Source organism: Mobula hypostoma, chromosome 4, assembly GCF_963921235.1.
Source record: "Mobula hypostoma chromosome 4, sMobHyp1.1, whole genome shotgun sequence".
Classification (NCBI taxonomy): Eukaryota; Metazoa; Chordata; class Chondrichthyes; order Myliobatiformes; family Myliobatidae; genus Mobula; species Mobula hypostoma.
In genome coordinates, this window is record NC_086100.1 from 129,718,104 (window position 1) to 129,743,963 (window position 25,860).

General features: G+C 39.1%; 1 protein-coding gene and 1 pseudogene across 6 annotated transcripts in view; one reads left to right on the plus strand and one right to left on the minus strand.

The window, feature by feature from the left end:
- The window catches only part of kiaa1109 (KIAA1109 ortholog), a 439,747-nt gene that overhangs the window by 134,218 nt on the left and 279,669 nt on the right, over positions 1 to 25,860 (plus strand). For 5 of the 6 annotated variants that reach the window (XM_063046524.1, XM_063046528.1, XM_063046526.1 and 2 more), the window contains exons 18-22: positions 1,068 to 1,246; positions 10,372 to 10,478; positions 16,386 to 16,585; positions 20,456 to 20,686; positions 25,091 to 25,228. In XM_063046524.1, the coding sequence (XP_062902594.1) occupies positions 1,068 to 1,246; positions 10,372 to 10,478; positions 16,386 to 16,585; positions 20,456 to 20,686; positions 25,091 to 25,228 (855 nt within the window). Of the gene's footprint in view, positions 1 to 1,067; positions 1,247 to 10,371; positions 10,479 to 16,385; positions 16,586 to 17,607; positions 17,820 to 20,455; positions 20,687 to 25,090; positions 25,229 to 25,860 lie in introns of those variants that run through there. The other variant, XM_063046530.1, reaches the window with a different exon arrangement.
- Positions 11,426 to 11,971, minus strand: LOC134345609 (coiled-coil-helix-coiled-coil-helix domain-containing protein 2-like; annotated as a pseudogene).

Consider the following 25,860-nt stretch of genomic DNA (forward strand, 5'->3'; position numbering starts at 1 on the left):
GTGGTTGAGGAACACCCTGGTGCTGATGTTTCTTGTAGCAGTCTATAGTCACTATGGACTCCATTCCTTATAATAGTCACAAATATTGTGTCTCTGAGGTTCCCTGGTATGTACTTCTCCTCTCAAATGGAGAGTTGGATTGTGGATTTACAACTAAAGCTCTTCATTGCTGAACTTTAGAATTTTAGTGGAAATACTGCCCGTCTTTGAGCTATTGTTGTTTTTTACAGTATTACCTTTACAATGACTTACTGGTCATGACAGGTATCAGGGCTGAACTAAATAGGTTGTTATGCAGTGGGATCAAGGAAATGTCATGGCCAGAGTTGCAGCTGAAGAGGTCTTTGAACTGCATTTTCCAGTGACTATCAACCGCCTCTCTGTCTTTGATTAGTTCATTTCTATAACATTCCTTTAGTCTCCCACTCTACTCTCATCTATTGCTGTAATACTGTCTTCTTTATTAATAATTATAACAAGTTTATTCCTTTATGCATCATATTCATATCACTGCATTTGTTGTCCTTCCTCCTAGTAACTTACTTTAATATCTTCCCCAGTCAAGTGAGAGAAGCTCCAGATTTGAGTAAATAATCTAGGTTGACGTATTGGTATCAAATTACAAGCTGCCAGAGGAGCTCAATAAGTCAGGCAGCTTCTATAGAGGGAAATAGAGTGTTGACATTTCAGGTTAAGCACCTTTTATTTAGGCCCTTCTCAGACATATTAATATATCTATCAGAGCTGCTGTATTTTATAGATGTTAAACTGAACACTTGTGGTATTAGTTTGAGGCATTAAAAATCCCATGTCAGAGTTCAGAGAGTAGATTTTTTTTCCAGTGCAGGCAATATTTCTTTCTTATCCAATTAGTTTTTTGTGGCATTTGTTTTCTGAGGTAACTAATTAATTTGTTGTAGCTTGTGGAAGTTTACCATGCATTTGATTTGTTTACTCAACATTGATCCGTATAAATAAATTGCTATGTGACATTTTTTTGAGTTTTAAGAACGTTTTCATACATGATATGCTGCAATGTGTATTTTTTTATTATTTTACAATTGCAGGCAGAAAATATAGATCTGCGTTTATTTCTCCCCGACTGCCACCCTAGTAAGTATGCTACTGCTACGTTAGTAAATGATTCCCAGCCCAACAAAGTAAATCCTCAGGCATCTGCTTCAAACGAGTCTCAAGCTAGTCAAAAAGCACGAAAGCTGAAATGGCGCAATGTTACCCAACCAGAGTAAGTATCCATGTTATATTTGTAATTATTTAACTTTCTACAAATCGGCCTTCATGAACATAATTCTCGATGCTTGCTTAAGGACTGTTGTGAACTAAAAATTTTGTTCTTTTTTAGAATTTTTCCGAAGCATAATAATACAGGACAACTGCATTAAACAACTGCAGATAAAACAGAATATTGATAGATTATTCAAATACTCAATTTATTTCTCCTTCCACAAATGTAGCTCGACCTACTAAGTAATATAGGTTATACTGCTACAACATGACAGTTGTATTCCTAAGAAACCTTGTATTATAAAGAAATTGTGTTATGAAAACAGTTATGTCAATAGGATAAAGGGGGTTGAGATTGGCAGGTATGACATGGGCATCGCTGTGTCATGGCTGAAAGAAGATAATAGTTGAGAGTTTAACATCCAAGGATACACATTGTATTGAAAAGATGGGCAGGTATTTTCCACAGATGGCTGAGGAGTCCAGGTCATTGAGTGTATTTTAGGTGTAGGTTGATACGTTCTTGATTAGTCAGTGTGTGAAAGGTTACGGGGAGAAGGTAAGAGAATGGGGTTGAGGGGGAAATGGATAAACCATGATGAAATGTCAGAGCAGACTCAATGGACTCAAGATTTTGTTACTGCATGCTAAAATACAAAACGTTGTATATTGTGTTGTTTAATAAAGTATTTTTGTTAATAGAACACATTGCTTGTGAATTTCCAATGGCCTACTGCAGTGGAGTCTGATCTACCTGTAGGCTGGTATTCCGCCCACCCATCCCCCCCGGCCACCGTCCAAGACATTCCCCCTCCCCGCCCCGCCCACCAGGACAGCATTTTTTTTCTGCTCATCAACTTTCCAAGTAACTCAAGTGCATCCCTAGTTTCTGATCCAAGATTGCATAATTTATCAGTTGTGTTATATTCAATTAGTGTTATAGTGATACTGATTGAGGCAGAACTGCTTGTATTAAAACTTCCTCTGTTTGGATTTTACTCATTTGTACTGTTTTCTTTCCAAATCAAAACTGCTGGTAATCCCAGATACATATACTGTTAAGTTTATAAATAGCATGCAACAGATGTTAGGATTTTATGTGTACTTTTCTGGGCTTGTTTTTTTTATATTCTTTTTATTTTTTTATTACAAACAAAAAAACAGAAAAAAACAGCACATCTACAAAAACCATGACCTTAACAAAATCTAACTAAATATTGAGCAGCAAAAGGGAGAAAAATATAAAGGCAAAAGTAAACATACACAGCAGAGGTGCACTGCACCAAAAAACCTCAGTTCTCACCCCATAAGAAAGTCCAATACAGGGCCCCATATCCTTTCAAAGATGTCCCCTCTGTCCTCATTACATAGTCTCAGTCTCTCCAAATGTAAAGTGTTTGCCAGTTCTCTCAGCCGTAGATCGTATGTAGGCACAGAGTCCATTTTCCACATTTGCAGGATTAACTTCTTAGCAATCACCATGCCAAACAATACAGCCTTTTTTTCATACTTATTGGCTGAAGATAGGAGCTTGTTGCTCCAAGGATGGCTATAAGCAGGTCTGGTTCCCACCGTTTCCCATAAGCCTCAGAGAAACAGTGAAAAATATTTTTCCAGTATGCATAAAGCTTACAACATGACCAGAATGAATGTGACAAGTTACTGTTCACAGATTTACATCTATTACAAACTGGTGAAACATCAGGGTAGAAACTGTGCAACTTTTCTTTGGAATAATGAAGTCTATGTATTGTTTTAAACTGTATAAGTCTGTGTCTGACGTTGACTGAACAATCATGTATACTCTTTAAACCCTCATCCCAGACCTCCTCTGTCAGTTCTATACCCAATTCATCCACCCATGCCTGTTTAAGACCTGCAGCATTCACTCGGGCTCCATTATGTAGGATCTGATAAAAATAGGATACCGCACTACGAGTAACGGGGTTAAATTTATTTATTGCCTCCAGGGACTCATGTTTGTCTAAAACTTTGAAGTTAGGTATATATTTCCTAACATAATCTCGAATTTGTAAATATCTAAAAAAACTAGATGCAAGGATATTGTAAACTGCTTGTAACTACGCAAATGAGGTAAAGTTTCCATTAATATATAGGTCACTACACTACAGATGCCTCTCTGTTTCCAGGTAGAAAAAACAGTATCATTCAGGCCAGGCAAAAAGGAATGATTGTCACAAATTGGAGTGTTAATATAAGTTTTTGGGGCCTTAATGTGTAGTTGAATCTGCTTCGAAATTCTTATGGTGCTGCCAACCATGAAGCTGTTACTAAAATGTGACTTATTAACTACAGTGGGGCTATCAAGGAGAGCTGGTAAGGAAGTCTTCTTACAAAGCACTCGCTCTATGAGTAACCATGCTGGGCACGAGTCTGAGGCAGAGGGTGGACCTTTTTTCCACCACGCAAGAATGGATAGGTGGGCAGCCCAGTAATACATTTTAACGTCCGGTAGGGCAAAATCACCTGGTTCCTTGGGCTTTGACAAGTGCTTTTTAGTAATTCTAATGGCTCTATAATTCCAAATGAAGGGTATAATAATTGAATCCAATTGCTTAAAATATGACAGAGAAATAAAACATGGAATTGACTGGAAAAAATGAAGAAATCGTGGCAGTACAATCATCTTGATTGCGTTAACCCTCCCCACCAAAGAAATTGGAAGGATTTTCCAAAAGTCAATATTGCGCTTAACCTGCTCAACTTTGTTTCGCCGATTCACTTGCAAAAGGTCATCTGTGTTTTTTGTAATAGTCACACCAAGACAGGAAAAATTATCCTAAGTTATTTTAAAGGGAATGGACTGTAAGTACGCTGTATTAACCACTGCAGTGACCGGCATTAGTTCGCTCTTATCCCAATTAATAGAGAAACCTGAGAAACTACCAAAATTATTAATTAGAGTCAGAAGGGCGGGTATTGATGTTTGTGGGCTGGAGATATATAAAAGGACATCGTCAGCGCATAACGAAAGGTGATGTTTATGTCCATGCATATCAATGGGAGATATCAATGGGGTCCTGTCGGATGCTAACAGCCAGTGGCTCAGTGATAACTGCAAACAAAAACGGAGAAGGGGGCAGCCTTGACGAGTCCCACGATGAATTGCAAAAGGGGAGGAAATATTCTGATTAGTGCTAATAGAAGTGGATGGGTGTGAATAAATTATCTCAATCCATTTAATGAAAGATGGTCCAAATCCAAATTTCTTAAGTGGAAACATCATATATGGCCATTCCACTTGCGCATCTACTGAAATGACTACAGCCTCTTCTGCATGTTTTGTATGTAAAATATTGAAAAGACAACGCAAATGTGACGAGAATACACATAAAATTAAGATGTTTGCTGGCCTGGGTTAGCATCAGTGACATCAGCAAGTGGTCTGCCACCTGCCCTCAGGGGAAGGAGAGATAAGGAACAATGGAGCAGCGTCTGGAGATGTGTAATGAAGGGACGTGGGAGGGAGAGCTGTCTGGAGCGGCTCCCCCCTTTGAACCCTGAACTGTTTGAAGTGACGGACAGGCGATACCCCAGCAGGGGGATAAAAGGGGACCGGTTTGCTAAGGCGGGACACCCACACGCCACCCGAGGTAACGAGACCCTGAAAGCGGTACGCCTCTCACGAGTGGTGAGAAGTACCGGACAACGCACAGGGTGAAAAGGTACGATCAGCGGGAACCCGGTGTGTGTCCGCCCTTGCCTGGGTGCCGGGTTCACTGCAGAGGATCGACCGCATCTGGAGGAGGGGTCACAGTCGGTGACCTCAGGTGACATCACCAAGGACCCGCCCAAAAGCTGCTTGTGAGCCATCTCGCCGGTCGGTGAGTGAAGCAGTGTCTGAATGATCAGTTGTTTCCGTTCTATCTCTCTCTTCCCCACCTTGTCCATCGCCATGGCAACGATTACTGCGAACTGAACTACTAAACTGGACTGAACTTTGAGTCACTTTGAAATTTGGTCATTTACCCATAGACAACGATAGAGCTTGATTGATGCTGTTATCTTAATTCTGTGCACATGTGTGGTTATCATTGCTAAACTGTTGCATTTATTATCCTTTCGATTACTGTGTTGCTTGTTTCTTTAATAAAACTTTCTTAGTTCTAGTAATCCAGACTCCAACTGAGTGATCCATTTCTGCTGGTTTGGCAACCCAGTTACGGGGTACGTAACACAAATTAAAATGCATATGTCTACCTGGCATAAAGCCAGTTTGATCTGGATGAATAATAGAACAAATGCATTCTTTTAACCTATTGGCCAGGACTTTCACAAGAATTTTGGTTTCAATGGGCAGCAGCGAATGGGGCAATATGATGAAACCACCTCGGGATGACGACCTGGTTTTGGAATCAGAGAAACATTGGTTTTACATAAAGTGGGTGGCAGTCTGGAAGCTGTCCTAGAGTGATTAAACATTCATAAGAGCAGAGGTGACAATTTTGAACCAAATACTTTGAAGAATTCCATGCTAAAACCATCAGGACCCGTTGCCTTATTATTGGGGAGGGAAGAGATGACCTTCTTGATCTCATCTAGGCTTATATCAGCATCGTGTATTTACTGAATCTGTTGACGGTGTGGGCAGATTCAGATTATCAAAAAATGCATCCATAGCTTCAACGTCTGGACCGCCTTGTGATTGGTAAACATTATGGGCTTGGTTTTCTGCACCTACTTTTTTCAGAGATGATGGTGATCATGATTATGAGAAAAGAATCTTTCCAGCAAAGCTTAAAGAATTGAGGGAAATATGAATATGAAAGTAAGTAAAGTTGTGAACTGGAAAGATGTAAAATGCTCAGAACAGAAAGAGAAGGAGGGTATTATTAGAGAAGAGAACTAGGAACATATTCAGTAATTCTGTTACTCCTGTATAGCCATATTTTCTAAACTGCATCTATAGCATAATAGAAGGACAAGGAAGTAGTCTTGGCACAAACTATTCTGAGCATGGAAATGAACAACAGCATCATATTATGCTTCAAATGGACAACTATTGTTTATATAATTACATCAGATGTGATATCACACCACTGAAAAGCATTGAGACACGGTTTGTACTTTTCAGATTTGATAATGCCACGTGGCTGCTTGGTGTGAGATTTGCAGAGTCTGGATGGGCATGTTGGTTGTGGATATTTCTCACTTCCTCCTATCCGCTCTCACCGAAATTCTTCCGCCACTTTTGATATTGTGTGCTCTACCTCCTCAGATACACTATCCTATCTATAATTTTATTCCACACCATCTACTTGCCATTGTAGTTGTGATGAGGCAGTCTTTTCCCTCCTCTAATTTCTTGATGATTTATATGAGTGCTTCCAGGACTAAGCACAGTTCGGTCACAGCCTGATTAGAAGGACCTGAAGTACGTACTCTCAAGAATTCTGGAATTTCGAAACTTACACAGAAAAACCCAGAAATATTTAGCTGGCTAGGGACTTAGAGTAAAACGGAGATAGCATTTCAGGTGAATGATATTTCTTCAGAACCTTCCTTTTCATAGCTGTAACATAACCTTTAACTCCTTGTATTTTAGTTTCTTAGATTAAATTCTAGCATGGCAGTTATTTTAGACATTCCCTTTACTCCCTCAGAGAATGTATCCCTGCAAATGCTACACCAGCCCTCTCTTGCCTACCATTAGGGCCCCAAACAGTCCTTCCACGCGAGGCAACACTTTGCCTGCAAATCTGTTGTGGTCAGCTACTCCTTCTGGCTCTCCCGCTGTGGTCTCTACATTGGTGAGACCTGACGTAAATTGGTGGATTGCTTTGTCAAGCACCTCTGCTTCATGCACAAGAAGCAGAATTTCCCGGAGGCCATTTTAAATCCTATACCCATTCCCATTCCAAAATGTTGGTCCATGTCCTTCCCTTGAGCCATAATGAAGCCACTCTCAAGTTGGAGGAGCAACACCTCATATTCTGTCTAGATAGCCTCCAACCTGATGACATGAGCATTGATTTCTCCTTTTTGTTTGTTTACTTATTTATTCCCCCTCCCTCGTCTTCTATTCCCCGTTCTGTCCTCTTACTGCCTCTCATGTGCCTATCACCTCTCCTGGTGCCCCTCATCCTTCCCTTTCTCCCACGGTCTACTGTCCTCTCCTATCAGATTCCTTCTTCTCTAGCACTTTGCCTTTTCCACTTATCACTTCCCAGTTTCTTACTTCAACTCCCTCCCCTACCCACCTGGCTTCATCTATCACATTCACACTTGCCTTCCATCCCTCTCCCCATCTTCTTATTCTGGTATCTTCCCCCTTCCATTCCAGTCCTGATGAAGGGTCTCAGCCCAAAATATCAATTGTTCCTCTCCATGGATGCTGCCTGACCTCCTGAGTTCCTCCAGTATTTTGTGTGTCCTGCTCTGTATTTGTGGAATCAGCAGAATCTGTTGTGTTTATAGTTTAACTGGCCATGCTGTTTTTAATTACCTGAGTCACTTGTGATCTCTATCATTCTGACATTTCTGAATTCACATCAGATTAATTTTTGTTATCATTTTGGGTCAAAAGTGCTTGGCTATATTGATGCCAATTTACGTGTATCTCATCAATTCTAGGTGGTGGTGTGGAGATACATCTCTACCAAAGGAGATGCAAGGTACTCCTGCCCTTTGCTAGCCTGCAGGTCACTCTTGGTTCAGGTGTAGCACCTGCTTAGTCCCCCATTTAGGGTCACATGAAGCTGTGGGAGCAGGTGGTGGGTGGTTGTATGAGTAGTTGGTACATATCATGTCCTGATTATGTGACCACTGACTCCAGGCAGACAAACTCTGAAGAATATTGATAATGGCTGGGTTCACCCGTCTTCTAAAGATGCTGCCCAGAAGAAGGCAATGACAAACTACTTCTGTAGAAAAATTTGCCAAGAACAATCATGGACACCTACATCTTATCCATTCACTTGACAATTAACATAGTTTTATAACTGTATGTCTCCATTTATGCAGCATAAAAGTTCATAATCTTGAGTGATTAGGTCCTCTAATAGCTTCTCACAGCTTAAATTCTGACTTAGCTTTATATTGTCAGGAAATGGATGTGTTGCATTTAGTCCTCTCACCTCAGCTGTTGTATAGATTAGAATTAGCTGAAGCTCAATCGGTGAATCTTGCCATATAACATACCATACAAAATACCCCCTATTTTCCTGACTGTTTTTAATCATTATTTATCGGCAATCTTTAATTCAGGTCATTACTCCCAGTATCATTTTATCTAGCAAGCTGTGGTGTGGTTCATAATTGAATCTATATACTACTAAAACTCTCATGCTCTGTCTGTCTGTTTGTCTGTTTGTGACCTCCAATTAGTGCAAACGGTCATTACAGCAGCACTTTTTTTGGCTAAATTGAATTAAAATGCGCTAACTTACAGAATGCAGGCAAAGTTCAGGGTTATATATTCGTATAAAATTGTTCATTGGCCAAAACCAACAGGCTCCCTTTTAACCCGAGAGCCAATCCGCCATCATGGAAATCGGGACACAACAGCCCAACGCATGTGCACGGCCAGCCTCAGCAGCGACACCTACCGGAGCAAAAGGGCAGAGCAGCTCTATTTCGAGGGGTCACATTCTGCTAATCACCATCAGCATGTGCAGGATCGGGACAGATCTAACTGCCACCCATCAGTAAGAGATAATTAAATCTTATTGTAAGGACATACTTCAAGACACCCATAAAACCCTTTGCTGCAGTCAAAGGACAGCGGTGGCTATATCACATCTATTTAGGAGAGCGCCAAATACATCATCAAGAATAATCAGCATCCTTTGGTGTTACTGCTTCGTATCTTCTATCCAGCATCAGGGTAAAAAAAAAAATGGTCAGCCTAATTATGCTGCGTGGAAAGGGAAAGGGGACATTATGGTCAAGAGATGATGCCAAACGTCGTCGGGAAGCAGCAAGGAGAGGGAGAGAACAAGAATCAGATGAGACCAGGGCCGCACGACTCCAGGATCAAAGAGTCAGGACAAAAAAAAATGAGAGAAGAAGAGACAGAGGAGGAGAGGCATGCACGTCTCCAAGATCAGAGACAAACAACAAATAGCAGAAGAGATGAGGAGACAGGGGATGAAAAGGCTGCACGTCTCCAGACTGACAAAGAGAGTCACAAGGGTGGCAGATAAACCAGAAATGATGCCATCAAAAGTGTCCTTTGTTAAGTGAGGAGCAGCTATATTTGCTTTGCTACGCTTCATTCTTCTTTCATAAACTGAGGTTTTCTACTTCAGTTTCCAAAGCAAAGCGATACCAATAGCATTCAGGAAAATTTAATGTTCATCCTGGTCACATCAGACTGCACTACCCTTCTCTCAAAGGGTGCCCCAATGGGTCACCCTGTTGTCTAGTATCTTCTGAAAATTGAATTTTCCAAATGCATTATTCCTCCCCTTGATTCACGCTTTCAAAAGAATACCTTGCTTAGTTAGATATCACTGTTTCTTCGCAACTTACTCTGTATGAATATAATTTGAATATATTTTAGTAAAGCAAAAAAACCAAACTGCAATTACTAGAAATTTGAAATAAAACCAGAAAATGCTAGAAGTGTATATCAGCTACAGAATTTTTGGGGAGAGGAACAGAATTCATGAAGTTAAGGAGATTAAGGCAGTGAGATTGTAGCCTTTTCTTCATTACTTACATTAGAATAAAAGGTAAAACCCAGGTATAAGTTGCTTACTTAGGCAGATGCTGAAAGCATCTCATGATGATCATTGAACATGTAGTAGTTCTCCCAGCATACTACCAGCAAACAGATGAAATAATTGCTATTTTACTGTCTGTTGTGTCTTAAGTCTGTTTTCATCCAAAACAATTGTCCTGTGCTTCACAATTCACTTGTATGAGATGGATTGGCATTAAAGATTTAATGATCTTAAAGATTTAAGGTGCCATCTCATTGCATTTTTTTAAAACTTTTAACTACCTGTATGTAATGCCAGATCAAATAAGAATGCACTTTTAAATTCTCTGAACAGTATAAAAGATCTTTGACAATGTGGGTTGTTTTTCAAATAAAAACTTCATTTAATTGGTGTTTGAATTATATTAATTGTGATCCTTTCACTTTTGATTTCTTTGTAGGTCTGATTGGATTGAGTGTTGGTCTGTACCAAATATTTTACTTACTATTGACTATACTTGGCATCCCATCTACCCTCAGAAGGCTGACGAGCAACTGAAGCAAAGCTGTAAGAAATTATTTTATTCATCTTTTCATTCTTTACTACTTCCAAAAGTTATATAAAAAAAAACAAGGATAGGGATAGATTAATAACTCAATTCCTTGTGTTGTTCATCTGTAAATTAGATTATTGCTGGTTTGTATCTTAAATGCTTTTTTTCCCTTGGCTTCATATTTTATTGCAATCAAAGAGAATGCAATTTAAAACAGGTCAAATTGGAAGTTCAACAACTGTGTTATTTTACAGCTGGGAGTAAAGATAAAGGCGCAATTTCTTATGCTCAACCAAGAACATGAAGGAATTTTTTTAAATGATATTTAAACATTTGATGTAATGACATATGTGAGCAGTTGATGCTTCTTTTTTAATGTTATCTCCATAAAATTTGTGAATACTTTATTTGACAAAATGTCTATCAAAGTCATTTAGGTGCAAAGGTTGAGCTGTAAGCATGCAGTATTAGTTTAGTGGCTAATTATAAGGAAACTATCTTGAGCCTTAAATCCATAAAGAAACCTATTGTGATTGAAAGTATGAAGAATAAATGAGTAAGTATTACTTGATCTTACTTGATCATGCTGTTTTTAAATTTTTCGTTATGATTGAGACTAGGCTGATGGGATGGCAATTATTTTTATTGGATTTACCCTGTTTTCTATGAGCCTTTGATTGTAATAAAGCATCTTTTGCAATAAAGTATTTGATTGCAATAAAAATATTTCATTTTGTTAGGCAAGTGATAGTTTTGTTTGGATTAGCTTGGCAAGAGGTGAGGAAGTATTCTGAATTATGTTTGTTTGTTTTTTTTCACTTTGCATTCTTTATTTACAAATGTTTGTAATTACTACTTCAGTTCCCAGTAGGTATCCAGTCCTGTATTAAGGCAGCTGACCTGGGGAAATGCCAACCACAGGCCTGGTTATGATTTTTATTTTTGCCCATTCACTCAGTTTACAAGAGGCAAAAACTACTAAACAGAACATTTTATTCACATTTAACAATCATACATTACTCTGGTCTCTGTAGTCTCATCACTAAAATTAAATGGGACACAACAGGAATCTTCACAATCCTTTGACAGGCAACTTCTGCTTTGATATATACCGTGTGCAGGGCGACATCGCTTCAGCACCTCATTGAAACCATCACAGAGGGTTAGGTCATGCTGGTTCTGGGCACACTCCAGAAACTGTTTCATTTCATACCGGCAGGGTCTGAAGGCTTGGGAATGAGGTTGGGCCGGAGGGACTGCCACTGGAGGCTCCTGGTAGGTGACATCTGCCCTGGCTGGCTCCGAGCCACTACCACCACTGATGGCCCCGGTCGATGTGCTCCCCATGACGTTTTGCATTGCTGAGCCCACTGCCACTCCTGCCGCCATGCTTGCCATCTGCGCCGTCAGGCCCGGCTGCTGGGACTGCATGGTTGGAGGAGCGACAGCAGCTGGAGGAGGGTGACCTGGGGGAGCAGCTCACTCGGCTGCGGCTTCCGCGGGGCATAGCGACAGTTCTGAAGGACTTGACTGCGGCCGCACGATAGCAACTGCTAGTATTCCAAACTATAGCCTAGAAATTGTTTTGGACCTATTGTCTTTATGATATCCGTTGTTTTCATTTGTTTCTTGATATCATGTGGATTGGGTGAAATGGCGGGAAACTCAAAAGGAGGCCTTACATTGATCATTTTGGAAAATTATCTCGTTAGAAGTCACTGTTCTTGAGGAATTCCATCAGCGAGGTCCCCAGAGAAGAAAGTTTAGATCCAGCCAATGGAGAGATTTTCCCTGATCTGAATAATGAAAGTAACTACTTAATGCCACACATGATTAAATATGACCTTGATGTCAATTACAATTACAATTGAAATTACAGTGAACATCACTGAGTTAGATTTCAACTGAAAATGCTTGGGTAATTGAACATTTTAACCTGTTTGAACTGATTTTTGAGAGGAAAATTGATTGGAGCTTTTTGAAGATGCAACTGGCAGTATAAATGAAGGGAAGTCAGCTGATGTGGTTTGTTTGGATTTCCAATGAAAAGTATTCCAGTCATTTTCTCCACACTTTATCTCTCTGCCCTGCTAACTTCAGGGATCGGTTGAGACATACTCCAAGGCCCCTTTGCATCTTTATACTCAGTATAAAACATTGATTATGTATTCCCTAGTTTATCCCTCCATATTAGTGGCCAGTATTTAATGACAAGAACTGTATATGCCCCCAATAATGAAATGCATTAAATTTTACTGATTTCTTTCTGAAGTCTGCTTTGCTCCTCTTCACTGCCAACCAGGTGACCAATTTTGTTCATTTTTAATCTGGGATCCTACATTAATTCTGCATATCCTCAACTAACCTCAAGTTATAATCAAGACGTGTATTTTCCTGAACAAATACTCACTGCCTGTCCTTGGCTGTGTCTTGTAAATGATTTATGCTGCACTCAAGAATTTAAACAACCTGCCTACCACCAACATTAGATAGATAGATACTTTATTGATCCCAAAGGAAATTATGGTGTCAAGGTAGCATTACAAGTGCACAGATTTACTAATATTAGAAAAGAAGCAAGAAAGAATAAAAATTAAGTTACTTCAAACAGTCTAACAGGAGGGGATCATCACTTCCCCAGTTATAGGTTGACACATTATAGAGCCTGATGGCTGAGGGTAAGAACGACCTTATATAATGCTCTTTGGACTAGCGCAGTTGTCTTAGTCTATTACTAAAAGTGCTCCTCTGTTTAGCCAAGGTGGCATGCAGAGGGTGAGAAATATTGTCCAGAATTACCAGGATTTTCCGTAGGGTCCTTTGATCTACCACAGCCTCCAATTTGTCCCAGTTTTGACTCCTATAATAGAGCCATCCTTTCTAATCAGTTTATTGAGCCTCTTGCATCACTCGTGTTGATGCCATTGCCCCAGCTTACTGCTATATAGAAGATTGTACTGGCGATAACAGACTGGTAGAACATATGAAGGCATACACCAAAAGATCTCAGTCTCCTTAGGAAGTAGAGGTGATCTGGCCCTTCTTGTACACGGCCTCTGTGTTGATGCTTCACTCAAGTCTGTCGTCCAGGTGCACCCGCCTCGGTACTTGTAGATCCTCACCACATCCACGTCCTCACCATTAATAGTAACGGAGCGGTGCAGGCATAGTCTTCCTAAAGTCCATCACTATCTCCTTTGTCTTACTGATGTTGAGCTGCAGATGATTCAGCTTGCACCATTTGACAAAGTCCTCCTTCAAGGCTGCTGTATTCACCCTTCTGTCCTCCCTTCGTACACCAAACTACTGCTGAGACATCAGATAATTTCTGCAGATGACGTGACTCAGTGTTGTAGGTTGATTGAGATGGAATTACATGGCTTATTTCTATTTATTTTTAAATAAATGTAGCTAATTAGGATCTGTCTCATCCAAAGAGAATTGTAAAATTAGCATCAGAGACTTCAAACTCTTTTCTTTTTCCAACTTTATTTGTACCCCTCCTTCACTTTACATGTGTCTGTACCTGGTAATGTAACCAATTTTAAAGCTGTTAAACCAATACAATATTTATGGAGAAAGAAATCACAGTTCTGGGGATATGGCTGCAAGGTGTTTAGGAATGGGACCTAAATATCCCGAGGTACTTAGTACTGATGAGGGACAAGCAAAAAGGGAAGGGATGTGGAAAGACATTGCTTGTAGAAGGTGAAATAAAATCAATGGTGTGGAAGAACATTCGTTCTGAAAAACCCGAGGAGCAACTAAGAATATGGACCACACACGCGTACGCACACGCACATAAATGCGCTTGGTATTAAACAAACAATTAGAAATGAACATAGTAAGAAGACTACGTTAATAATGGGTGACTTAAGTCTACATATAATTTGGGCAAATCAGACCACCATTATTCAACCAGAAGAGCAATTTCTAGAGTACATCCATGATGGGCATTTGGACCAATATATTGAGAAGCCAAATAAGTAGTGGGCCATATAGAATGGGTACTATTTAATGTGAAAGGATCAATAATTAGCATTATTTTGTGGGGTCTCTTTGGAAAAAGTGATCATAATATGAGAGTAATCGTTAAGATGGAATGTGCATATGTTAATTTGAGACTAGATATGATCCTGAATAAAGGAAACCATGACTATATGTGGCATACGCTGGGTATATGCTGGAATTGGGGAATAAATATATGGCAACCCTGAGGATTGGGAATGGTTTTATAATTCAACAAAGATGGACAAAAGAATTAATTAGGAAGTGGAATACAGCGCATGAGAGTTAGCCAGCCAAGAAGATAAAATCAAGAAGCTAAAATGCTTCTGTAGCTATGTGGAAAAACAACTAATAAAATGAAGAACAAAGAAAAGATAGTCTAAATAAATATTAAAACATTATTTCTATGTTCACAAAAAAGGATATGTGTATCTTCCCAAAATTGTTGTGTCAAGTGAGAAGGAGAAATTGTTAGTACAGAAATTGTGTTAAACAATTGAAGGGATTATAGACTGATAAATCTCCAGGGCTCAGTTTGTATTCCAGAGTACTCAATAGGCCCTAGTGAAAGTATTGATTGCCGTTTTCCAAATTGTTTAGCTTCTGGTATACTTCCAACTGATTGGAGGATACAGTCTTTATGAAAGGTCTCTGCCTGAAACGTTGACTGTTTACTCTTTTCAATTGATGCTGCCTGGCCTGCTAAGTTCCTCCAGCATTTTGTGCGTGTTGCTTTGGATGGTACAAATATTGTTAAAATGAGATAGAGGAGAAAAATCTGATGTCAGTATTAGGGAATATGCTTGATGATTTTAGATGAGGAAATTTAATATTTCCAAGTTTGCAGATGGCATGGTACACGGGAGAGTGAACCTTGAGGAAGAAGCAGAGAAGTTCAAGATTAGTCTGGATATATTTGAGGAGTGACAGAAACATGGCAGATACAATGTAATGTGAATAAATGGTGGCAATAATTGGCAGGCAGATGATTATCCAGATGAGAATAGATTAGGAGGTGCAACAACACTATTTTCATCATTTGCTGGAGGTAGGCATTATGATGGCTAGATTTCACAGTGAGGGGACAGAAATATAGGAGTAGTGATGTCTTACTACAATTGTGCATTGCCTTGATGCAGCTGTTGTTAGATATTGTGTACAGCTTTGCTGTGTTAGGTTAAGAAAGTATCTTCTTTCTTTGAAAGGAGTTCAGTTAAAGTTCAGAATGATTCCTATTATGACAGGACTGATATATGAAAAGAAATTGAGTCAGTCAAATGTATGTCCAATAGAAGAATGAGAGGAAATCCCACAGAAAGCAACAGAAATCAAACAGCTGCTTATATGCAGGAACGATGATGACACAGGAGTTCAGGACATGGCTCACTGTCTAAGGAAAAGGGGTGAACCTTTTAAATTAAGATGAGGAGAAACTTCTAGGCAGTGGTTGTGTCTCCTGTGGAGTTTCCTGCAACAAAAGACATTCAAACCAAATCATTACCTATATTCAATAGGGTTAAATATTATTCTTAAAATAGAAGAATTGAGGGATATTAGGAGAACTCTGGAATAGGGTGTTAAATTTGGATGATCAGCCTTGATTATATCGAATGGGAGGAAAGGGTCACATAGCTTAATCCCTATTTCCATGATTCTTTATTTTCCTCTGTCCATTTTTTGATTGCACCTGGTATTTATTTCAATTCAACCTACGATGATGCATGCAAAAGTTAAGTTGGTGCTGAAACAATTTCAAGTGTTTCTGTTGTACTTTATACAACATTTTCAGCTCTTGAGCTTGTTCAAAGATCAGTTATAATAGTTGAGAAGATCTATTATCAAATGAAAGATTGGTTTTAATAACAACGCTATCTGTAAAATGATTTTTATTAAATATATATTTTTTCTTAAAGTATTTGAAATGCAGCAGTTAACATCAAGATCATCACAGAAGACTTCAGAACGAATTATGCATTCTCCTATAGTTTCACAAAAACTGCGGATAGACCCATCTGAACTTTTACCTGATAAACTACATGTGGAACTAGAAATGGCTCCAGATTCACAAATCACTCTCTATGGTCCATTGCTTAAAGCATTGTTGTGTATAAAGGTAAAGATCATTTACTTGCCAATCTGATGTTTAAGCCAGATTTTCTAAATAAATTGAAACTTACTGTTTGTCTTTTAAGTATGCCCCATTCAGTAGGGAGAGAGAATGTTGGCTTATGTCACAGTATCTCACCGGTGTGACTTGATAGTAAGTGTCACAATCTGTTTAATGCGTGTGATGTTTACGAGTTTATACAGTCAAACTTTCAGCAGAGTTCTAGAGGATAAGCAGGATTGGGAATTCTTCATCCCTCTTTGTCTTACTTCACCCCCTGCCATTGTCTGCCCATTTCATTTCCAAGGAAGAGTGAGTGTATGGTAGAAGTAACAGCTAATAAACAGGTTGAAGCAGCTTCTGTGTCCTCTATTTACTATTAAGAGTCTTAATAATTAATGTATGAAAGGGGAAACTGCTAAACTCAAATCACCATTCACTTAAATAGCTTAGGTGTGAAACTCAGATACTAAGATAGATGTAGCAATTAGATTTGTGATTTAAGCTGTCAACCACAATTATGCAGCAATTTCATGTTGGTATCATTGTGAACATTGTCCTGCCATGTAAAGTATATAAAATTTGCTCTCGTGGTTAAACGAAACAGAAAATATATGTAGGAATACTTCCATTTCTTCCTTTTTGGTGCATGATTGAGTACAAAATATTTTGATTGAATTTAAGCAACATGATAAAGTAATAACACAGTTGGTTTGGTACAAACAATTTAAAGTTCAAAAGTAAATTTATTATCAAAGTACATATATATTGCCATGTACTAAACTGTGATTCATTTCTTGCGTGCATTCACTGTAAACACAAAGAAACACAATAGAATCAATGAAAAAAACTGCGCACTACGAATAGAGACGAACAACCAATGTGCAAATACAAAAAAGAAAACAAAATAATAATAATAATAATAAATAAATAAGTAATAAATATTGAAAACATGGGTTGTAGAGTCCTCGAAAGTGAATCCACGGGTTGTGAATTCAATTCAGTGTTGGGGTGAGTGAAGTTAGAAGCTCTGGTTTAGGGGCCTGATGTTTGAGGGGTGATAACTGTTCCAGAACCTGGTGGTGTAGGACCTAAAGCTCCTGTACCACCTTCTTGTTGGCAGCAGTGAGAAGACAGCATGGCTTGGATAGTTGATTTCTTGATGGATGCTGCTTTCCTGCGACCAATGTGATGGGGAGAGCTTTATCTGTGATGAACTGGGCCATATCCACTACTTTTTGTAAGTTTTCCATTTTAGGACATTGGTGTTTCCATACCAGGCCAAGACGAAACTCTCCACTGTGCATATATTGAAATTCGTCAGAGATTTAGATGACATGCCAAATCTTCATAAACTTTTAAGGAAGTAGAGGCACTGCTATGCCTTCTTTGTAATGGCACTTACGTAGCAGACTAAGAACAGATCCTCTGCTGCTGAATTTAAAGTTAGTGACTCTTTCCAGCTCTGATCCCCTGATGAGAATTGCCTCATGGACCTTCGATTTCCTCCTCGTGTAGTTAGTGATCAGCTCTTTGGTTTTGCTGATGTTAAGCGAGAGGTTGTTATGGTGGCATGTTCAGCCAGATTTTCAGTCTCCCTCTTATATGCTGATTCTTCACCACCTTTGATTCAGCCAATAGCATTGACAACATTAAGTCATCAAACTTAAAAATGGCATTGAAACTATACTTAGCCTCACAGTAATAAGTAGAAAGTGAGTAGAGCAGGTGACTAAGCACACAGCCTTGTGGTACCCCTGTGCTGGTGGTGATTATGGAGGAGATGTTGTTGTCGATCCATACTGACTGGGGTCAGCAGGTGGATGTAAACAATGGATGTAAATATTCAATTTTGATAATAACCAAGCATCAGCTAGGAATGGTTTTTGTGATCTTTTGACCAGTTCTTAACATAAAGTCAAACAAGCCTTTAAATATTTAAGCAGAATTTTGCAAATCCTGATGGATGATCATCGATCTGAAATCACAGCATATTTTTGTCCTTATTTTAAATTTTCTTTTATTTATTTATTTTCTTCTTTTTAATCTTAGCCAAAAGGCCGTGTAGTGATTTTATTTTAAATTTTCAGTTAAATATGCATGTACAAATACAAAATGAAAGTTGCTTTCCATAGAGAATAACTTAAATGGAAATTGTTAGGTTTTATTGTAAAGTAAATTGCACATTTTTGTTATAGTATGTGTTCTCTTTATGAGAGAGGAATAAAATAAGAGTTTGGGCTATTTTTGTAAGTGGAAAAATTTGTAAACTACTGACTTCCAAATAGATTGCTAAAAGCTTAATGCAGACTCAGAAATTCGAAAAGTGGCAAAGTTTTCAAAAGATATTTTGTTGAATACGAGTAAGCTGAGCAACTGATGTGGTGGAAGTATTGCTTTTTAAATGTTGCAGTATCATGTGAGGGTAAGTTACGTTGTTGGAATTCAATGAGTATGGTTATAAATACTGGTTCCTGTGTTTCTTAATGTGAACAAGGAAGTTAGTAATTTGTATAAACCCCTGTCTCACTAAATATTTATTTGGTTTATATTAGGAGACACTTAAGTACATTTGTGATAGGTGCACATATTGTTCAGGTCATAAGTGGATACTATTACTAGGTAGAATATGCATGGAGCAGCATGTGTTAATTCAGATTTTTAAAATGGATGTTTTATTTTGAGTCATCGAGTTAAAGAGACTGAGAGATCCAAAGTGTGCTTGGATTTTTTTCACCTGATTATACAATATGTTATGCAACTTTTTTCTAGATATTAGCAGAGCACCTATCAGTTGTTGTAATATTATACTTTTGCTTCTCCTGAATAATCTGTGCAGATTGGTGATGACATCTCCTTGCTGACAATCAACATTGGTGCACCTCACGGGTGTGTGCTTAGTCCACTGCCCTACTCTTTGTATACCCATGACTGTGTGGCTAGGCATAGCTCAAATACCATCTATAAATTTGCTGACGATACAACCAGTGTTGGTAGAATCTCAGGTGGTGACGAGAGGGTGTACAGGAGTAAGATATGCCAACTAGTGGAGAGGTGCTGCAGCAGCAACCTAGCACTCGGTGTCATTAAGATGAAAGAGCTGATTGTGGACTTCTGAAGGGTAAGACGAAGGAGCACATACCAATGCTTGTAGAGGGATTAGAAGTGGAGAGAGTGAGCAGTTTTGAGTGTCAAGATCTCTGAGGATCTTACCTGGTCCCAACATTTTGATACAGTTATAAAGAAGGCAAGACGGCGGCTATACTTTATTAGGAGTTTGAAGAGATTTGGTATATCAACAAATACACTCAAAAACTTCTAGAGATGTACAGTGGAAAGCATTCTGACAGGCTGCATCACTGTCTGGTATGGGGGGGGGGGTGCGGGGCGCTATTGCAGAGGACCAAAAGAAGCTGCAAAGGTTTGTAAATTTGGTCAGCTCCATCTTTGGTATTAGCCTACAAAGTATCCAGGACATCTTCAGGCAGCGGTGTCTCAGAAAAGCAGCATGCATCAGGTAGGAGATACAGAAGCCTGAAGGCACACATTCAGCAATTCAGGAACAGCTTCTTCCCCTCTGCCATCCGATTCCTAAATGGACATTGAACCCTTGGACACTGCCTCACTTTTTTAATATATAGTATTTCTGTTGTTTGCCCGAATTTTAATGTATTCAATATACGTATGCTGTATAAAGTATACTGAATAAGATTGATTTATTTATTATTATTATTTTATTTTTTTCCTTCTGTATTATATATTGCATTGAACTGCTGCTACTAAGTTAACAAATTTCACATCACATACCGGTGATAATAAACTTGATTCTGATAATCTTTTCACACATGTATGACAAGTCTTTTTAATTTTAAAAAGGAAAACTACTTTGGAGAAGATGACATGTATACAGACTTCGAGGAAGCTCTGACAAGTCCTGTTCTGTCATTGTCAACATCTTCTAGTTCTGGATGGACAGCAGTTGGTGTTGAAGAAAATGAGAAAAAAGAAACTGAGGGTGGAAGTAAGCAAATTCACCCACTTACTCTCCGCCCTTGGGATATCTCTGTCCTCATTAATTTATATAAAGTACATGGAAGACTCCCAGTGGTAAGTGAAATGCATCAGAAAATATGTTCCCTTTGTGGTTTAAATAAGCTGCCATTGAATCTTTGATTTGTATTTCCACACTTGAAAATTGATATAGTTGTGTTAGTGCTGGTAGAGTGATTATGTTATTGAGTTAGTGATTTCAGAGTTCTGGGCAAGTAATTGAGAGAGATGAGTTAATTAAGTAAATCTGGAAAGCAAAGCCGGTATCAATAATGGCAACTATAAAGCGACTGAGTTGTTATTTCAAAACACAATTGCAAGGAAATCTGTCCTTTCCTATTCCAACTTTTGTATGTTCCAGAACTGCATCAGTTTGGTTGATACCTCTCTGCTTTCTGAAATTGCTTGCCAGGTCAAGCAGCTGAAGGCCAGTTAGATAACGTACAATAAATAACTGTGATGTGTAAATGTAAAAATATAATCAGCTTTATTTGTTCTATCTCTGAAGTGATTTTATGGATATGGAAAATATGCAAATACATAAATTGGCTGCATTTAATTGCACAATGTCATAACTCTGTCACCTTTTGATGCACTAAAAATGGCATTATAATTCAGAGATTCTAATTGAGTATCAAAATTGAAAAGCCAGCTATCAAGATATCACAAGGTGTGATGGCAGATGTTCACAAAAATAACTGAATCAAAATATCGATGTGCAAAATGTTGTTTCCTTCGTTTTAAAGGGAAGATTGAAATGTAATGAGGCCGACCTTTGGGGTCAATGATGACTCCTTCCACTTCAGTTGTGTAAGCTCTAAGGTTGATAGTGAAGCTGATGTACACTCAGTGGCCACTTTACTTGTACACCTGTTCCTTAATGCAAATATCTAATTAGTCAATCATGTAGTAACAACTTGATACATAAAAGCATGCAGACATGGTCAAGAGGTTCGAATTGTTGCTCAGACCAAACATCAGAAAGGGGAAAAAATGTGATTGAAGTGACTTTGAAAGTGGAATAAGTGGCAGTTCTGTGGGTGATAAAGCCTTGTTAATGAGAGGGTCAGAGGAGGATGGCAGACTGGTTAAAACTGACAAGAAGGCAATAGTAATTCAGTTAACCACATGTTACAACAGTGGTGTGCAGAAGAGTTTCTCTTGAGCGCACAACATTTTGAACCTTGAAGTGGATGGGCTACAGCAGCAACTTAAGCAACACTAAATTCCTCAGAGTTATCATTTCAGAGGACCTGTAGTGGGCCCAGCACATAAGTGCAATTACAAAGAAAACATGGCTGCACCTCTACTTAGAATTTTGCAAAGATTCGGCATGACATCTCAAACTTTGACAAACTTCTTTGGATGTGTGGTGGAGAATATATTGACTGGCTGCATCATAGCCTGGTATGGAAACACTAATGCCCCTGAATGGAATAACCTACAAAAAAGTAGTGGATACAGTCCAGATAGTTGTGGATAAAATCCTTCCCACCATTGAGCACATCTACATGGAGCGTTGTTGCAGGAAAATAGCATCAGGGATCCCCACTACCCATGTCGTGCTTTCTTCTGGCTGCTGCTGTCAGAAAGAATGTACAGGAGCCTGAAGTTTCAGGAACAGTTATCAACCCTCAAACATCAGATTCTTGAAGCAGAGGGGATAACTTCACTCAACTTCACTTGCCCCATCTCTGAACTGAACATTTCCCACAGCCTAAGGACTCACTTTCAATGACTCTCCATCTCATGTTCTTGATATTTATTGCTCCTTCCTTCCTTCCTTCCTCCCTTCCTTCCTTCCTTCCTCCCTCCCTTCCTCCCTTCCTCCCTTCCTCCCTTCCTCCCTTCCTCCCTCCCTCCCTCCCTCCCTCCCTCCCTCCCTCCCTCCCTTCCTCCCTTCCTCCCTTCCTCCCTTCCTCCCTTCCTCCCTTCCTCCCTTCCTCCCTTCCTCCCTCAGTTGCCTTTTGCACACTGGTTGTCTGCCCTGTTGGTGAGGTCTTCCATTCATTCTGTTTGGGTTATTGGATTTATTGAGTATGCCCACATGAAAATGAATCTCAGGTTTGTATATGGTGGCATGAATTGTTTGTATTTTAATAATAAAATTACTTTAAGCCACGAGCATATACTCGGCTACTTTATTAGGTACAGTGTAGGCTTACAGATTCTGTCACTGAAGCGGGAATCGTGCTTTACAGGGCGAGTGGGTCTTATGAGAAATGAAAAGAATTTTTTTCACGAGAATCCTGGATCTTTGAAATTCTCTATTTAAGAGGGCATTGGGAGTTCAGTCATTCCATACATTTTAAAAAAAAGATAAATTTTAGATATTGAAAGGAATCAAGGGATATGGAAGTATTGCAGGAAAATTAGACTAACATAAAAGATCAACCACAATTTTTTTGATGTGCAGGAAGGCACGGGGGTCAAATAGCTGACCATTCTTTAATATGTTCTTATGTATGGTGTAATGCTTTTACTGTTTTGTGCTTTCAACAAAACAGTTTGGTTCTTGCTAACGTCCTTGATACTACTACATTTTAATTGACCTGGCAGCAGTGAGAAGAGAGCAAGGTCTGGATGGTGGGGGTCCTTGATGATGGATGCTGCTTTCTTGTGACTGCACTCCATGTTGATGTGCTCATTGGTAGGGAGGGCTTTCCCCGTGATGGAATAAGCCTTTTCACTGAAGGGCATCGGTGTTTCCAGATCAGGCTGTGAAGTAACCAGTCTATATACTTCTCTCTACACATTTGTGGAAGTTTGTCAAAGTTTTAGATGTCATGTCAAATTTCTGTAAACTCCTAAGGAAATAGAGGTGCTGCTGTGCTTTCTTCGTATTTGCACTTACGTGCTGGGTCCTGGACAGGTCCTCTGAAATAATACCTAGGAATTTGAAGTTGCCACCTCTCTCTACCTCTGATCCTCCAATGAGGATTGGCTCATGGACTGGTTTCCTTTTCCTGAAGTCTATAATCAGTTTATTAGTCTTGCTGACAATGAGTGAGAGATTGTTGTTATGATATCATTCAGCCAGATTTTCAGTCATTCTCCTATATATACTGATTCATCACCACCTATGGTTTGGCCTACGACAGTGATGTCATCAGCAAACTTGAATATGGCATTAGAGCTGTGCTTTAGCTAGACAGTCATAAGTGTAAAGCAAGTAGAACAGGGGGCTAAGCATAATGCCTTGTGGTGCACCTGCACTGATGGAAATCGTGGAGGAGATGTTGCCAATCTGAAGGGGTTATGAGGCCAAGGTCTTGGAGTTTGTTGATTAGTTTTGAGGGAACGGTGATATTGATTACTGAGCAGTAGTTGATAAAGTGCATTCTGGTGTATGGACCTTTGCTGTCCAGATTTTCCAGGGTTGAGTGAAGAAACAAATGAGATTGAGACAGCATCTGCTATGGACCTGTTCCTCCTGTAGGCAAACTGAGCGGATCTAAGTTGCCTCTCAGGCAGGAATTGATATGTTTCATCACCAACCTCTCAAATCACTTAATTGCTGTGGATGTTAATGCTACTTACTGGGCAATAGTCATTGAGGTAGGTCACCACATTTTTCTTGGGCACCGGTATAATTGAAGTCTGCTTGAAGCAGGTGGGTACTGCACACTGCTGAAGCAAGAGTTAAAGATCTCAGTGAACTCACCAGCCAGTTGATCAGCATTGGCCTTTAGTATGTGGCTAGGTACCCTGTCCAGGTCCAATGCTTTTCGCGGGTTCGCCCTCCTGAAGGCAGAGATGGAAATCATATGATCATCAGGGGATGTGGAAGTTTGTGATGGTTCCTCCAAGTTTTGGTGGTCAAAGTGAGCATAGAAGGCATTGAGCTCATCTGGAAGTGAAGCCCTGCTGTCTCCCATGTCACTTGATTGAACTTTGTAAGAGGTGATAGTATTCAAGCACTGCCACAATTGCCAAGCATCCTTTGTTTATTCAAGTTTGGTCCAGAATTTCTGCTTCAATGGTGAAATGGCTTTCCGGAGATTGTACTGGACCTCTTGTAATTTTCTTGGTTAAAGACTTGAATGCTTCTGATCTGGCTCTCAGCAGATTTTGGATTTCATGGTTCATTCAGGGCTTCTGATTGGAGAAGACTTGGAATGATTTAGTGAGGATACACTTGTCTACAACTGTTTTAATAAATTTCTTAGAAGAAATTAATCAGAAAGTTTATGTAATTATGTGTGAATTATATATATTATTGCCTTTTCTGTGTTACATGTAGAAAACTGAATACAGTTGGGCTACTACTGTCTCTTTGCTTCACATGTGTGTGCACGTATAGTTGTTCACCCAGCTATTCATGTGAAGGCTTTTGTTAAAATATCCTAGTACGGTCAATTAAACTAGATTAACAACTTAAATGTATTAATCTATGTGATTCAGAAATTGAAGTGTGAGTAAGTTTAATAGCCTGAAGTTTAAAATTTTGACCTCTTTCAGCATTGTAGTGGTGATGGTTCAGAATGCCCATCAGCATTCCTGGAGAGGCTTTGTTTTGAAATGAAGAAGGGTTACAAGGAGACCATGCTGCAGCTTATATTGTCACCTGTATATATTTTTGTAAGCGATAACTACCCGGTAAGTAACCCAGAAAAGCCCTTATTTGCCCTTATTTGTTCCAGTAATATTTTGGTTGATATGTGTCATTTGAAAGCAGATTTTCCTTTTATTTTAATTATTCATATCTTGAGTTATGAAATGCTGAATGAAGCATATTTGCCTTGAACACTTCCGTTTTTAAAATGTAAAAACTTTGTAATAATGTCTTCCTGTACTGATTTGAATTTGTGAAAATGAAAACCACAATCTCAGATCAAAATGAGCACGCAACACGGCCATGCATAATGATTGTCAAAGGCTTCCTTATTATAAAAGAAGCACATTCCTTGATTGTTTCTTTGTGCATTTATTCTGCTACTGGCAGCTTTTGCAGCATTCATTTTGTCAGTGAGACTACAGCAACATCAGGGGAACGAGCATACAGGGGACGGAAAGACATTCCAAGGTGCACTGACTGTATTGAAGATCTATGTTGTTGCACTTTATGCTAAAAGGATGGTAGGTTGTGCTGAGGAGGACAGGAACTAACTAGATCAGCCATTTCTAACTGGAATTCTGATTTCCAAAAGCTGAACAATGGCAAGAAAAAAGTTACTACTGATTGATATGTCAAGGTGAATTAGACCATAAGACCATAAGACAAAGGAGCA